Source organism: Alnus glutinosa, chromosome 3 (assembly GCF_958979055.1).
Source record: "Alnus glutinosa chromosome 3, dhAlnGlut1.1, whole genome shotgun sequence".
In the NCBI taxonomy this organism is placed as follows: domain Eukaryota; kingdom Viridiplantae; phylum Streptophyta; class Magnoliopsida; order Fagales; family Betulaceae; genus Alnus; species Alnus glutinosa.
In genome coordinates this window covers 31468865-31484910 of record NC_084888.1, presented here as the reverse complement: position 1 = coordinate 31484910, position 16046 = coordinate 31468865, and the positions used below count along the sequence as shown (strand labels likewise).

Below are 16046 nucleotides of genomic sequence, written 5' to 3'. Positions count from 1 at the left end.
ACAATCACTAGTAAAGAATAAGAAGCTAAATCCTTTTTTTTTTTTTTCAAATTCAAGAGCGAGCTACGAGACATAACAGTAGGTGCTTGTTGGAAAACAAAGAAAGATGTAAATAAATTAGATGTAACGGTTAATTACGACAAATTGACAATTCAATTTATAAATAAATAAATGAAGTGGGCCAAAGATGGTAGGTTTGGTCTATGTGTAAACAAATAAATATAATATATCCGCCAAAATGAACAAACCGACCTTAGCTCAGTTGGTAGAGCGGAGGACTGTAGTGGGTTTGTCCTGTCGATATCCTTAGGTCGCTGGTTCGAATCCGGCAGGTCGGAAGTCTTTTGCAACTTCAATTTCTTCTTCTTTTGTTTTTTCCAACCTTCGAAGCTACGACCGACAAATTCAAATCTAAAATGACCCTTTACACTAAACCATGGGCTGGTATAGTGGTATGGAATTGGGACACGCTCCATTCATATAAATTTTCAAATGTCCGTGTAATTTTTTTTTAACTGTTCAAATTTAATTTTATTCTCTTTTTTAATAAAAAAAAAATGCACTTTTTTTTTTTAACACCTAAACAAAATTCATTCCATTTAAGTTTTTTTTTTTTTTTTTTTTTTGAACAAAACTGCTTTAATCTTCCATTAGATATAAAAATTGACCCCAATAAAAAGAGGTCTAGGGGCAGAAAATGTTTGGTTGGAGGAGACGCTCCATTCATATAAAATGTTTTGAGGACAATCCCTATTTATGGTCGTTTGAATTTGTGATTTTAAAAAGTGCGATTTAAAATTACAATTTTGAAAAGTAATTTCTAATAACGCAATTAAGCAATTGGCAAAATCGTAATTTAACCTTTAAAATCGCAAATTAACCTTTAAAATTTTACGTTTTCAAAAAAGCATCATCTTACCTGTGATTTAAAAAAGTAAATTTTCTGCGTTTTCAAATCGTAATTTTTAAAAATGCAATTTCCAAATAATTTATATTCTGCGATTTGATTTAAAGTCGCACTTATTATTTACGAAATCGCAATCCCAAACGCACCATTAAAAGGGTCAGTTTCCCCGTTCAATACAAAAAAGGCATACATAAATTTATTTGTTCGATAAATGTAATTGTTTGCAGCATTTATACCAAACAAGCAGAATTCAAAAACTGTATAATTCGACATTACACAGTATTTGTTTAATTAAACTTCATAAATAAAAAACTTGTGTTTAGGAGACTTGAGTGACTACTGCAGAGACCATTGTGTTCATTCCGCACATGCCGCCGCCCCGGCAAAGGTGGTAATAGCCATTTTCGCCCCATTTCTTGCCCCATGAATTCTTGATGATCCAATACGGCTTGAACCCAAACCTAAGAATGGAGAACCCCTTCGCACCATACCCCACAAGCAACACACCGTGATTCACCCATCTCTTCCCACAAATAAGCGGGCATGACACACCACCGATGTACGTTTGCATGAACACCGCATTCAACCCAACTGAATTTCAAACATCAAGCCGACAGGTCTTAAACTTAAAACATAAACTATAACGGTATACAAAAGTTACATATCTATAAAATCATCTTTGAAAATAATTTTTCTTCTTAATATAAAAGTTCTCTAATTTGCTATAGACACGTACAACCGTAAAAAGCTAAATCATTTACCTATTTGGGGTGAAAAAGTCAATGATGAGAACAAGGGCGGAGCCACCAAGGGGCTTGGGGCTGGCCCCCCAAGCTCCCAGGTTTCCCAAAAATAATAATAATAAATTAAATTTTACCCCCAAATTTTATTTTGTTTTTTGTTTTTTTAATTTTGCCCCCCAAATTTCTTTTCTTCCCAATTTGGCCCCCCACTTCCAAATGCTGGCCGGCTCCGCCCCTATTAGGGGCCATAGTATGAAAAATAATGTTTTTATAAAAAATTCAAATTTTTTTTGGGATTGCCAAAACTACCATGGTGTAAAGATATATGTAAAATATAAGATGAAAAGCAGACGCAAAAAAAAAAAAAAAAAAATAAGAACGCGAGAGGTTTTGAGTTATTTCAGATGTCATAAGTTTGAACTCTAACTTTATAGTTTACTTCGTATTTCAGTCAAATATTTAATAGGTTAAACTTCACTTGTTAAGAGTATAATTTTACCATATTAGTTAAATTTAACATATAGTTTATGTGATTTTGTGCTACAACGTGGAAAAGGTCAAAAAAAAAAAAAAAAAAGTAATATCAACCAATACATGGAAGATTACCTGCAAGAGGACCGTGGTTGACTAAATATGCTGCAATTTGATTCTCATCAATAGGAATGTTTGTAAAATTGACGACTCTAACGGCTACTTTCTCCGACTTAAACATGCATTCACCCTGTTTCCCTGTATAGGGGTATGAACTCTCCTCCTCTAATCCTCCTGCCTCCATCAAATATTTGTATGCATTTGTCATGAGGCCTCCGTGGCATCCATTGTCACACGCCGTCTTCTCCGTCGCATCGCACTAACAGAGAAAAAGAGAGATTAAAAAATGATCATTAATATAGTGATATTCGTGTGATCGATCAGTTTATAAGAAACTTGTAGGAAAAGCAGCTGACCACGTGGTCGCAATCAACAAGCTGTTGTTCACTGAGATTGAGAAGCTTCCCGGTGGCTTTGAAATTGGCTCCTTCAACAGCTCCTGTAGTGCTGAAAGCCCAGCATGATCCACATACACCCTGTATCAACAAAAACAAGCATAAATTATTGCCTGCCCTGCTTCCTTTCTACCACCTTAATTAATTTTGTTGGTCTTAATAGGATCAAACATAAGAAGCCACTCCGAATTTGAATCTTGGGTCAGCCCAATATCGATCCCCACACCACCAACGACGGGCTGATGTTGGACTAGAATGTTTATGAAATTATGAGAACTCGAAAGCATTTGAGTATGGATGTTGCATTTGAGTATGTTTATTAATTTTATTTATTTATTTTTATTTATTTTTATGTATTTTGATGCGATATAAAAGTAAAAATTGTTTTTACATTTTCATGTTTTATGTTTGGATTTTTTATTAATGTTTTTGTTTCGAAAGGATAAATTAGCAAAAGAAAGAAAATAAAAGTTTTAATTATTAAAATTTCTAACCAAATGAAGATGAAATAAAAAAGATTTAAGGTAAACGTATAAAACCTTAATTTCAAATTAAACCTTTAATCTTTAGTGGTATCATGAATGTCTATTTCTATTTCTTTCTCTCTTTTTTTTGGCAAATAATGTCTATTTCAAAATCATAGTATAATTTGAACTCTCAATAAGTCTCTATATACTAACTGAAATTAATGAAGACCTACAAACAATTCTAGAAATACATAGTTAATTTTTGTTTCTTTTGTTTTATTAATCTTAATTGTTCTTAATCGAAATATATACGGGATATACAATCAAACTCCGGTTATATTTAAATTATTTGTATATATGTGTATAACATAATTAAAAACATAAAATAAATAAATAAATAACTAGTAAATGTGTAATTGATTGGTATAATAATTTTTATTAAATAATTAAATTTATTATATATGTAAGATACTAATTAGATTGTTAAATTCTACAATTAGCTTTAATTTTTTTGGTGAGATAATCAATGGTTTAACAAGTTTCACCTGCATCTTAACCTCAGTAACGGCTCCTTTCTCTCGCCAGTCAAAGCTCTCGGGCAAGCCAGAAACCTCCTCCTCCTTCAGCAATGGTCCACTTTCCTTAACCGCAACACCCATGCGAGGCCCACCTCTCACGCCGGTGTACAGCCGCTCGAACTCCTCCTCGGAGAGGTCGGAGAACGGCGTGACCCCGTGGACTGCCGTGGGGTCGAGCGCTTGGTGCTGGGCGGCTCTCACCATGTTCCTGGCGAATATCCCAAGGCGGTGCAGGTACTCCTCTCTCGTAGCATACCTCTTCTCGTACTCCTCCATGAAAACCTTGAACTTCCTCTCGGTGCCCAGCAAATCATTGTCCAAGAATGTTCTGTCCGTGACTTGGAATATGTTTGGGTTTTGTGGGGTGTCCGTGTCGGTGTCATGGAGAGCTACAGAGAGGGTTAGTGCGCAGGCTACGGCTGCGACAACCGCCGTGCATGTTAGAGTCGGGCCTTGCCTTATCATCTTCCACAGTTAGTGCGCTAGCTCTTTGCTCTTGGCCTCGATGTGAGCAACGAGAGAGAGAGTATGAATACTTTCTCCGATGACGGCTATTTCCGGTTTTGCCGTCACTAAGGTTTTACTACAGATCGGGAATCGAGAATATTTCCGTAAATTAATACGAGTATGGGGCAGCGGTCGCATGCAGACCTAGTGTTAGGTGTTGAACACGTGGAACACCGGCACGTACGTAGCGTGGCATCTCCTGTCCACGTGTATGCTTTCTTTTTCTTTCTTTTTTTGAATAGACACGTGTATGCTTTCTATGTGTTACGTTACATTTTTCTGGGGATTTCGCTGCTCCATGGAACGTACGTAATCACAAAGACAAGAAAGGAAACATCCGACTTTTGTTTGACGAATGTTTTTTTTTTTTTTTTTTTTAAAATTTTAAAATTAATAAAAAGTAATAATGTGAGATAAAGTAAAATAAATTTGTATTATAATAATTTTTTTGTTTAAATAATAATAAAAAATTATTAATATGATATAAAAAGTGAAAAAAATAAAAATATTTTAATGTTAATTATTATTAAAAAATGTGAAAAAAAATAATAATAGTTGCAGCACGTTATCGTCTCATGGCAAGTTCATCCCCAAACAAACCCATTAAACTTGCCGATTTATTAATATTATTATCAAGAAATTGCAAGTACAAATCAGAATTAAAAATTAAGCGCCTGTGTTGATAAAATGTTTAAAAATTCTTTTTTATTTTCAACGGCCCAAAACTCTTTTAGATGTGACCCTCGTTAATTACTAGCGTACTTATTTTCAACAGCCGAATAACCCTAAATTTTTGTCTCCCTCATTGCTTCCGCTTCTCCCCTTCTATTTACATTTTATTATAAATTGATGCATCTGGCTCTTATTTTGGTATAAAAACACTAATACGAGTTTCACAAGCTAGCCCTAATCTACATTGTGCCAGCCAAGAGAAGCAATTTTTTAACCTACATTAGTGGCCCAGTCGGCCAGTCCATTGGCGCTTTGTTGGCCCGACCACCCATCGTCTATAGGCACTATCATCGCCGCCTCTCCTTTGTTGCTACCGTCCACCATTGGCCCCATCACTAGCAGCTATTGCTGACTTGCTGTCATCACTGACCACTATCACTGTCAAGGCGTCAATAGTGCTATCGCCAACACTTCTGCCACTGCCAACTGTCACCTGCTTCTCGCTAGTGGCCTAATCAAATTCCAAATTGCCTGGTTGAATTTAGCGAGTCAACTCACTTAATCACTCAGTCACCCAAAAAAAAGGATGGCAAATCACTGAACCAACTCAAAATGAGTTGACTCTTTTGATACAGTATTCCAGTAGGTGACATGTCGATCGATAATTCGCCGATAGCTCCTTCTTGGAAACCTGCAAGTAAAAGCTGCGTCGATGGATGCCGACAATCCTGCTCCAATGCTTAAATAAGTGTATTGTTTGAGAGTAATGTTAATGAGATCAAGAGTGTACCTCAACATCTGAAGAGACTCTGGTATTTATAGAGATTGAGGAGCAATTAAGATAGTTCCTTGTATATGCGGGGATCAGTAGTTGAAGAAAACGTGGCTTCAGGGGCACGGATATTTCGGGTTCCACGACCGCCTATCTCGAGCGCACGATCCTTTATGGGTGACATGTCATTGGTGAAGTTTCGGGCGCACGATCTAGTTTTGTATCGTGCGTCATGTCCCTTAAATTTCGGGTAATCCCGAGATGCATGCAGGCGTAGGGGTATCTAGGTACCTGGGTCAGTTGCCCGGGTCAAGTAGTCGGGCCGGATGAACCGGTTGGGCCCAAGTTATTTTGATGGACTTGGATAAACTAATATTTTTCTTAACAAACTCAATTTGAGAAAAAACAAAAAAAAAAACAATTCATTAGTGTGTATATATATATTTATATATAATTGGTCTCAAGGCCGGAGCTACTCCTTAGCATGCCCCAAGCCAAAGGTTCTCCATTAAAAAAAAAAATCTAAAAAAATTAAATTAAATTAATTTTTATTCATTTTTTAAAAAAAAAAATTGGCTCCTCCAATTTTTTTTTTTTTTCATTTTATTTATTTATTTTTTTATTTTATTATATATTTATCATAGTTGTGTGTCTAATATCCTTTTCAAACTCACCTCGTTTATTATATTCAAGTTATTCAATAAAGATGTAATTTTATCGATGTCTTCCTAGTAGTAGAGGTATGCCTCTAAAGATGAATCGAACCACCTCAAATTTTTGTCTCTCTCTTTTTGCTTTTGCTTCTCTTATTTTATATTTTACATTTTATTAAAAATTTCAACAAAAATGATAATGACTTTTGTGAACCAGTCTGTAATGTTATAGGAGCCCATGTAATGGAAATGTCAGGATTAGAAAATTGAGGGGCAGGCACTTTTTCACCCTATGCGTGTTTGCTCAAGCTATCCCTCTAAAATCATCTCTTCCCGTTTAATAACCGTCTCCCCTCCCTCTCTCCTTATTTCTACTTCTCCCAAAAAACATTTATTTCAAAACATTTTTAACATTTTTTTATTTTTTATATCACATCAACAATTTTTTATTATTATTTAAATAATAAAACTCACTACAATACAAAATTTTTCTACTTTTCCATATAAATTCTTTCTACTTTATATCACATCAATCACTTTTTAGTTTCACTCAACAAAAAAATTCTCCCATAAAGGGAGGGGAGGGGGGTTATTAAACGGGGCCCAAATTAAGAACCTACGTTCGTAATTCTTGTAGAGTCAGCTGGTCACAATGATCATTATCTCATGCGGTGTTGGTGTCGATGCCAGTGTCAGTGAGATGGGTTTCTTCTATTAAAGAGGTAAAAAGAGAAAATAATAAATAGAAGAGTTTAAAGTCAATAAAAACCAAGTATAAATCCAGTTGTTCGCACTATCCAATAGAAAGCTGTCAAGTCAGCATTCCATCTTATATGGTTAAGGTGTCTGTCCAGTCACCTCAAATTGGTTGGGATTGGTTGTGTAGGTATGCGGTTCTTGTCGGGTGGCCGTGTGACTGCCATAATTTGGTGGGTGTGGTGGCACAACCACCCCTATCTTCTCTCACGGCCGTTGGCGACTCTCTCCATTGTTTCTCTCCCTGACGTCGTCTTTCTCTCTCCTCTGTTGCCATTACCTCTATTTTTATTTTTTTGTGGTTCATTTCGTATTGTAGATGGTAACTTGTTTATTACTAAAGACGGAGATGATACCTCAATTTAAACTTCCGTCTAAAAATTGACGGAAGTTCACGTCAACATCTTAGAGGTGTTGACACATATCCTATGCATTAAAAAATAAATAATTAAATAATTAAATAATTAAATCAGAAGGAGCCAACCCCTTTGGGCAAAATGGCTCCCCCTTCCCCTCTTGCTTCCGACCATCCCCCCACCAATGACAACTGCCGCCCATCTTTGGCAACGCCAACCTCACCACCTGCCTTTATCATAGGGAGCAAAAACGTATTTAACCTTAAAATTTAAACTCTACAAAGAAACGAAAAAGAAAAGAAACCTAAAATAGCAGCAACAAGGTGCTGCTGGTTTCTTTGTTGGTGACAACATGTTTGTCCAACTTGATGGCGTTTTTCAATAGCATCCTCAACTTCTTCAATAAAAGCCTCTCCAACATCATAATGTAAATACCTACCCAAAAAGTGTAATTTTCTACTTTAATTATTTTATTATTATTATTTATACACACTTAAACAAATTTTCTAATTTTTTTCTCTATTTCCTTTTAAATATTATTTCTGTTTTTTTTTTATTATATTTTTCCAACACTTTTATCAAACACCGTTATCAAAGTGCTTTTTTCATAACCTCAACTCCTTCCTCAATGCAGCGTCAATTTAAGGAGTGACTCAAATGATGGGATGTTGCAAAATGTCAGGAAGGTAGCTTTCCCCTTCGTCAAAAAACCTTGAGAATTCCATGAATTCCTACACATCCATAAACGAAATCCACCAAGTTACGCCATTAGAATCGTGCCCAAGAATCTTCATTTAAGACCCACCCCGAATTGCCTCATTGTTCTTTAAGGGTCTATTCAAAAGGAGCAGCCAAGAAGTGAAATTGGAATTCAAGGAAGGGGTCATTTGGGTTTGCGATTTTTAAAAGTGCAATTTAAAAATAGCGATTTTAAAATGTGCAATTTGAAAAAGTGATTTTCAAAAACGCAGTTAAGCATTTAACAAAATCGCAGTTTGGCCTTTAAAATCACAGGTTAGCTTTTTAAAATTCTGCGTTTTCAAAAAAGCACTACATTGTCTGTGATTTGAAAATGCAGTTTTCAACGTTTTCAAATTGCAATTTTTTAAAAACGCAATTCTCAAACGGTTCATTTTCTGCGATTTAGTTTAAAATCGCACTTTTTATCTATGAAATCGCAATCTTAAACGCACCCAAAATAGAGAAGAGGAAGTATAATTTGCTGAGGATGACACATATTTAGGCGGAGATTGAGGTGTGGAAGAGAATGGTGGAGTATAAAGAGTTACAGAGAGATCGAGATGTGTACGAAGAAGTTCGCTCCAAATATCTCATATGTGAAGGAATTGCCCAGGGGGCCCAACCAAGGCCCAGTACGACGGGACAACACCGATCTCCTGCGGCGGTGGAGTATAGGAGATCGGCGAGGACACAGATATTGGCGCCAATGCCCTTGAAGACGACATGGTGTTGGCACAAGATCCATATGCTAGCAACGGTGGTCAGTGGACGGTGGATTACGATCTTCTATCCGAATTTGAGATAATTCGGACATGTGATTATGATAAACCAATTATAAAATTCACCTCATCAAATAAAAATTAGGATGCCCAACTACTTATTCGGTCAGGTGAATTCCAAAAGTGGTCTCTTACAATAACCTAACCGAATTCTCTTAAATTCAAACAATTAATTATAGAGAATCTTAATCCACTGTGAATACCTATTTGGTGTTGAGTGGATCCAACACCGTCTCTTGTTTTCTCCAGCGATGTAGAAACAATGAACAACCAAAAATTGACTGTTGAAAATTATTATTTTATTCATCTAGTGTGTTTCAATAAATATCGAGAGGTTTGAGTAATGCTAAAAAGAATACCTATCTCATCTTTGAATCATCTCAAAATTTATTTGGCTTTTTTTTTTTTTTTTGAACGAAAATTCTCATCATATTATAGATAAAAAAAACAGACATCAAAACAAGTGATCCCAACTAGCGTGGAATCTAGGGACAAAACTTTTCCCTATCAATAATGTAATACCCCAGATTTTTTAATTGGTTTTTTTTTTTTTTTTTTTTTTTTTTTAAAAAAAAAAAAAAAGAAAAAAGAAAAAGAAGCTTATGGAGTAAGTTAAGTTAACTTATTCAATAAGTAGAAAAAAAAAAAAAAAAATTCACAACTTGTCGTGCAAGTTGTCTTGTTTATTAAAATTTTTTTCTCTCTTCTTTATTTTCTGCATCTTCCTTCTTCGTTACTTTTTCTTTCTCTCTTCTTCCTTCTTCATTTCTTCTTTCTTTCCTTCCACCCGAGACACGGTGAGACAGAGAGAGATGCCGACAGAGAGAGTTGTAGAGAGAGAGAGAAGCAGAGATGAGAGACCGAGAGAGATTGAGAGATTAGAGAGAGAGAGATCGAGAGTGAGAGTCGGGAGAAGCACCGACCGGTGACCCAAGCCGTGGGTCCCGATCCGTCGACGGACAACGCAGGCAGAACGGATGACGCCGGTGGGTGGTCTGGAGCGCGATTTTCGGCGAGGCAGAACTGATTTCCGGCGAAGTGAAGGTGCGGTTTCCGGTGGGTTTTCTATGGGTCGTTGGAGGAGGCGATTTCCGGCGAGACAAGCCGATTTCCGGTGGGCTCAGGTGTTTTCCGGCCTAACCCATAACCCCGAACCCATCAAGGCCGTGACCCATAACCCAGAATCCGTGACCTGTGTGTGTGTGTGTGCGCAACCCATATCGAACCCGAGAGAGAGATCCGGTGGCTTCCAGTGGCGATTTCTGGCGGTTCCGGTGGCGATACCAGTGAACCCGTGACTCAGTGACTCGTTGATCTGAGACCCGGTGACTTGAAGGCTGGTTTCCGGCGAGGCAGAGGGGATCCAGCAGTTTTTGGAGGTGCGCTTTTCGGTTGTTTTCTATGGTTTTCCGGTGGGTCGACCGTGGGTTGATCTTTCCGGCAGTTGGGTAGTAATTTTCGGTAAGATTTCCAGTAAACCGTGAGATTTTAGGAAGAAATTTATAAATATATGTTTATTGTGATTATTACTAATTTAGTCCTAAAATACTTTGAATTAGATTTAGATTTCTACTGATTTGGTGTGCTTTGGCTAATTGGGTATTTTGGAATTTTTGGCTGATTGGTTCTTGATTTGGGTAGTTGACAGTGGGTGTAATGATTATGGTTGGGTTGTTGATGAATTTTAGCTGATTTGGTTGAAGTTTTGGTGATGGGTATTCTTGTTTTTGGTTGAAAATTTTGGAAGATTTTGGGTATTAACTTATATTTGAATATTAGTACTGGAAATTATCAAGGTAAATAATTTTTATGATTTGATTCATAGTTGTTGATTTACTGAGAGTTTAATGATTTTCTGGATTATGATTATTGTTAAGATTGAGGGTTGATCGTTGGAAAGATTGTATTTGTTAGTTAGAATATTTGAATGGTCTGTTGGGGTGTTCTGGAAGTAAGATAAGTCGTGAGTGTTATGTTTGGTGATTTCTGGATTCTATTTATAAACTGATTGTATGGGTATTGTGGTTCCTGTTTGTTGATCTTAGTTGAAATACTATCCTTTGTTGATGAGTGTTTTGGAGATTTGTTATTAATTATTGTAGTTAAGGATTATTTTTTTTTTTTTTTAGTGTTTAAAAGGATTCTGAAATAATTTAGGAGTGAGGGTTTTGGATTGGGTATATTATGGATTTGATGTTGTTTGAGGAATTTGGTGAGTTGGTGGGTAAAATAGTTTTAGTTGATTCTTTGGCTTTGGGTTTAGGCTGTAATTTTTGTTGAAATTTCTAAGAGTTAAGGATTTGGTTTATTAAGTAGTGATGCTAATTTATAATTATGAATTATGTTAATTGGATAGAGATTTCGTTTATAGAATATACATATAGGATAATCTAATTAAAAGTCTTAGAAACTGAATTTCAGAACGCTCAGCTAAATTTTATCCTCGTGTTTTATTTAGGTAGAAGCTCGACCTTGACGCTAATGGAAAGTCCAGGTAAGGGGATACAACACCGAAAAACCCCCAACAAGATTTTATTATAAATCTTTTGAAAAAGTGTTGGGGATTTTACAAAGCATTTACGTATGTGATTTTTAATGACAAGCTTTTATTACTCATATGTTATTATTCAAGAATTTGTGCATAAATTACAGTTATGATTAAGAGCATTTTAAAGTTTTGATTTATGCATATATGATCAAAGGTATTTCAAAGTTATGAATTATGCATACCTACAATGATGAAAAAGAGAGCATTTGAAAGATATGATTACAGAGAATTCCAAAGTATATGATTCTATTCAAGAATACAGTTTTGAAAGAAAAGAGATTCTAAAGTTAAATTCTGCACATGACTATAGTTATGAAAACGGCTCTTACAGTTTTGAAATAAAGTATACAGATAAAGCAGAGCCTACAGTATTACAGAAAATCGTTCATGTGCAGTAACTGTTTAACCCTGAGGCACTATTACAGCTAGGATTGGTACCCATAGGGTAGCATGGCAAGCATACCATGTGTTGGTGTGTGCTACCAGCCGATGTTGGCCTTCACCTAGGGAAGATCCCCAACTCGGAACCGGCTCTCCCCTGTGACGACAGGCTGAGTCCATAGGTCTGTGTGACAAAAGCCAACGTGCTCCGCTCACGGGTAACAGCGGTTTAGAGTCTATAAAGGGTTAAACCACAGAGAAAGGATTAAAGAGAAAACTGATAAAAAGAATATAATGGATCATAATAAACTATCATTCTCATTTATAAACTGTCATTTTTATACCATTATTCATATTCTTCAAATTCTATTAATTGTTCATATGCCATGCCACCTGTCCTAAAACAATACATTTCACTTTATGAATCATGCTTTAATATGTATTTTCTTATAAAACATAAACAGCCTAGCATATCACATCTCAGACAACTATTCATAACTTGAATCTTGAACTTATACACAATCTAAAATCACATATCATATTCATACTTTTAAACATTATCGTAAATTATAATATACTCAAAAACACTTAATTCGTCTAAAATAAATTAAAATCAACATACTATTGGTTTAGGTTATAAATCAATTTACATTATGCAATTCATCATATGTGAAAATAATTCTTATTAGTGAGTAGAATAAATCTGTCATTATGCATGACTAAAGATTATGGCATAAAGGTTTATCACATGTTTTATTCCCCTAGTGTTGTATTTTCCTTACTGAGTTGTCGAACTCACCCCTTTTTCCTCCACCCATTTCCAGATGACAACTGTAAGACGAAGTCTTTTTCTTGTAAGGGCGTAGACCTTGCGGAGAGCGATAGTTCGTGATGAACTGGCCAAACCCTAGTATTGTATAGTATGTTTTGTTCCTTTTGGAGGTCATGACTTTGTAAAGAATTATTAATAGAAAGGTTTAATAAAATAGGAGTTTTAAATTTATATGTTATAAATGCACGCTTCCATTTATATGATTTTAGTACTCAAACTCACGTTTCCCTTATATCCCAAAACGGGGGCGTGACAAATAATACTACAAATACATGCAGGACTCTCTTATAACCATTCCATGTTCATCTTCTGCTCTATCGCCACCTTAGTTAAGACGTGTGCTGCACCATTTAGTTCTCTATGAACATGACCAAATTTAACACTACGAATCCTATTTATTTCCTTAACAATACTTTCAATGAAATGCCCAGTATTAGAGAGATATGAAGGAGGAGAGTTTATCTCATTTACCACCTGTGCTGCATCCTCTTCTATAATGACATTGAAGAAACCGACCTCCTTGCAAAACAAAATGGCCCACAGTGCCTCCATTGCTTTCGCTATCTTCAGGTCAACCATTATTGGTCTCATCACACTTTTAGCTCTCAGGACTTCTCCCATACAGTTCCTTGCAACAATTCCCATGCTAATGCACCCCTCGTTGATGTTAAGAGTTGTGCCCTAGTTAATCTTAAACAAATCTGTTGGAGGAGGGGACCATTTCTGCTACCTAGCCGGACGTGGGTCATATCCCCCAGTCGAAGGAAGCATTTCCTGCATATTACATATCTAAAATTCCTCAAGCTACACCTCGGCCTCAGCATAGACTTCATTTGGATCTATGAACACACCTTCAAAGACCAAAGTATTTCTCCGAAACCAAATACGACGTGCAGTAACCACCATTAATTCCACATTGGCCTTACTTAGTTTATTCCCCATCTCCACCAGCAGCACCATAAAGTTTGTTGCTTCACTATTGCATTTTTGGAATAAATACCCTTTTCCATTATTTATTTGGCTTCACTATTGCATTTTAAAATTTATTTGGCTTTTAAAATTGCCATTGAATCAAAATCCAATAATGATACCCAAAAAATGAAAGGAAATAGAGGTATGTTAAGCCAAAGGGTTATGTAGCAGTTATTTTGTGAGAGAGAGAACAAAGAAAAAAAGCATTGTTTTTTGAGGCTTCCCTCCTCCCATGGTGTTTTGTGTTTGTGTTTGCATTTTTAGAAATTGGTAGGGTGTTTTTTCTCTTAGGGCGACGTTGTCCCCTTTTAGGAGAATGTAGTTTTGTCTCGTCCTTTTCTAGGATGGAGATGGAGATGTAGTTTTATGTTTTTGTTGTGGTGTTTCTCCAGGGAAGGAAACCAAATCTGTGACGAATGTTTCATGGTCATGGGTGAAGATAGTCTTGTCCCAGTGTGGTGAGATCCTAGGGCTTGCCCTTGGGAGGTGGCTAGCGGCTGATGGACCCTCTACGGCTAGGTAGTGGAGAAGTTTGCTGGTAGTCTATTTGGTGTCTACAGAGATGATGCTGATGGCCCCTCTACGTTTGGTTGCACACGGTGGCTTATAGCGATGACGGTAGGCAGATCAACCGCTACTTACAGATGTTAGAGGGCTGGGCTTTATGTTTAACTATCAGATTGGCACTATGATGGGGTCCGATGGTTTCAGGCCAGCATCCCGACAAACCCGGATCTCACCTTCGTGCAAGGAGTTCCTGTGCGACAGTTTTCGGCGTTTGGAGAGGACTGAGGAGGCAGTTCCAGTCCCGAAAATATTGCACACGACTATCGAGGCCAGCTTGACAATTCCAGATCTCACCTTTGTGCAACCATCGTGCAAGGAGTTCTTGTGTGTTAGTTTCTATCTCGCAAATCTTGCACACGACTATGGAAGTTTGTGATTTTGTTTCACATCCTCCCACTGGTTTAGGTGGGAAGGCAATGGTGTCTCTCATGGGGATTCAAACCAAGAGAACGTGCTCATGTCGGCCGGAGAAATAGTACTTTCTTTCTTTTTTTCAATTGTTGTCCCTTGTAGCCTGCCCTATTTTTTTAGATCAAATTTGGTCTATAAAAGCTATTTTATAGCTCAAATGTGTGCCCTCTCATAAATCAAACATAGGTTTATGTAATGTAAATGCATCTTTTGTTGTCTAGGTAATTTAATAGCAGCTGTGATCTGTTATGGTTGGAGTCTGAGTTTGCCTAGGTGGAGGAAACTCTACTCCCTGTGCCTTTGACTTAGTTTATTAGGGAGTTTTTGTAATCTTGAACATTAAACCATTTAGTCTCTTATATATTATATTGGAAGGGATCTTTGAATCAAAAAAAAATATATATATATTATCCAATAATGATATATTACACATCTAATAATAATTTTAAAAGTCACGTTAATTTTGAGAGGACATAAATCTTATTTTTAACATTACTCAATATGTTATTATTTACTGTAGCAAATTTTTTCATTTTACCTAGTTTGTACCTAATCTATTGGAGAGTAAAAACTCATTATATTAGCTAATATTAGCTAAACATAGCTAATATACAAAGTTTAGGTATACGGTTGGAAATGTTCTTTTTTTTTTTTTTTTGATAAAAGAAGAACTTCATTAATCATCAATCAAGAACATGGGAACATTTTGAATGAACAATCCGAAACAGGGGAGGACAAACCCCCACCCAGACACCAGCTAACCCAGAATGTGGCAACAGGCCAAGCAAATCTATTCCCCTCCAGGTGCACGTGGGGTGCACCCAGCTCCCCACCCCATTAATTCGCCATCCAATCCCCTAAGCCGAAGCTGTTTGCTGAGGAGACAGCAGAGGAGAACTCCCTCACAATTCTTTGGGCATCAAGGACAATCCTATCCGGGGGTGAGAACATCTTCTCAAACACGAAGGCGTTCCTTCTCAACCAAATCAACCGGAGCACCACCATAGCCAACAGCAGCTCCTCCCCCTCAAGTTTCCCCATCAAAAATTGGATTAGCCCCTTACCATCCTCTTGCTCAACAGTCATCTTCTGAATTTTCTTACCACATTCTTGCCAAACTGCCATAGCTGATTTGCACTTCCATAAAATGTGAATAGCATCTTCCGGCTCTTGAGAACAGATGGGGCAATTCGGAGCAGGAATTACCTTCTTGTTGAAAAGGTTCAGTTTTGTTGGGAGGAGGTTATTACCCACTCTCCACATAAAATTTGTGATCACCCCCGGAGCATCCACTCTCCACAGGTTTTGCCAGAACTTATCCTCCTTGCCAGCACCCGAGCTCTCTCCCCTGGATTGATTTTTCCGAAGCTGCTCCAATAGATAGGCACTTTTAACCGAGAACTGGCCATTTGCAGTCC

General features: G+C 36.9%; 2 protein-coding genes and 1 non-coding gene across 3 annotated transcripts; 1 reads left to right on the top strand and 2 right to left on the bottom strand.

The window, feature by feature from the left end:
* Window positions 1–247: 247 nt before the first annotated feature.
* Window positions 248–338, top strand: TRNAY-GUA (transfer RNA tyrosine (anticodon GUA)). Its single transcript is given in 2 exon segments — window positions 248–284; window positions 303–338. It is a non-coding gene; the product is annotated as a tRNA-Tyr (tRNA).
* Window positions 339–1115: 777 nt separating this feature from the next.
* On the bottom strand, window positions 1116–4251 carry LOC133864871 (probable cysteine protease RD19D). The gene is made up of 4 exons (XM_062301300.1): window positions 3649–4251; window positions 2598–2717; window positions 2257–2500; window positions 1116–1498 (listed from the first exon to the last, which is right to left on the bottom strand). The coding sequence occupies exons 1-4, from the start codon at window positions 4144–4146 to the stop codon at window positions 1227–1229; spliced, it is 1134 nt and encodes a 377-aa protein (XP_062157284.1). The 5' UTR covers window positions 4147–4251; the 3' UTR covers window positions 1116–1226.
* An 8712-nt stretch (window positions 4252–12963) lies between these two features.
* On the bottom strand, window positions 12964–13323 carry LOC133863350 (uncharacterized). The gene has a single exon (XM_062299292.1). The coding sequence runs from the start codon at window positions 13321–13323 to the stop codon at window positions 12964–12966; it is 360 nt and encodes a 119-aa protein (XP_062155276.1).
* Window positions 13324–16046: the final 2723 nt, after the last annotated feature.

Excerpts from the sequence above, each read along its gene's own strand:
- LOC133863350 (XM_062299292.1), bottom strand. The coding sequence starts at position 13,323 with ATGGGAATTGTTGCAAGGAACTGTATGGGAGAAGTCCTGAGAGCTAAA.
- LOC133864871 (XM_062301300.1), bottom strand. The coding sequence starts at position 4,146 with ATGATAAGGCAAGGCCCGACTCTAACATGCACGGCGGTTGTCGCAGCC. Across the intron at positions 2,501-2,597 it reads TTGTTGATTGCGACCACGTG|TGCGATGCGACGGAGAAGAC; the intron begins GTCAGCTGCTTT and ends TTTCTCTGTTAG. Across the intron at positions 1,499-2,256 it reads CAACCACGGTCCTCTTGCAG|TTGGGTTGAATGCGGTGTTC; the intron begins GTAATCTTCCAT and ends TTTGAAATTCAG.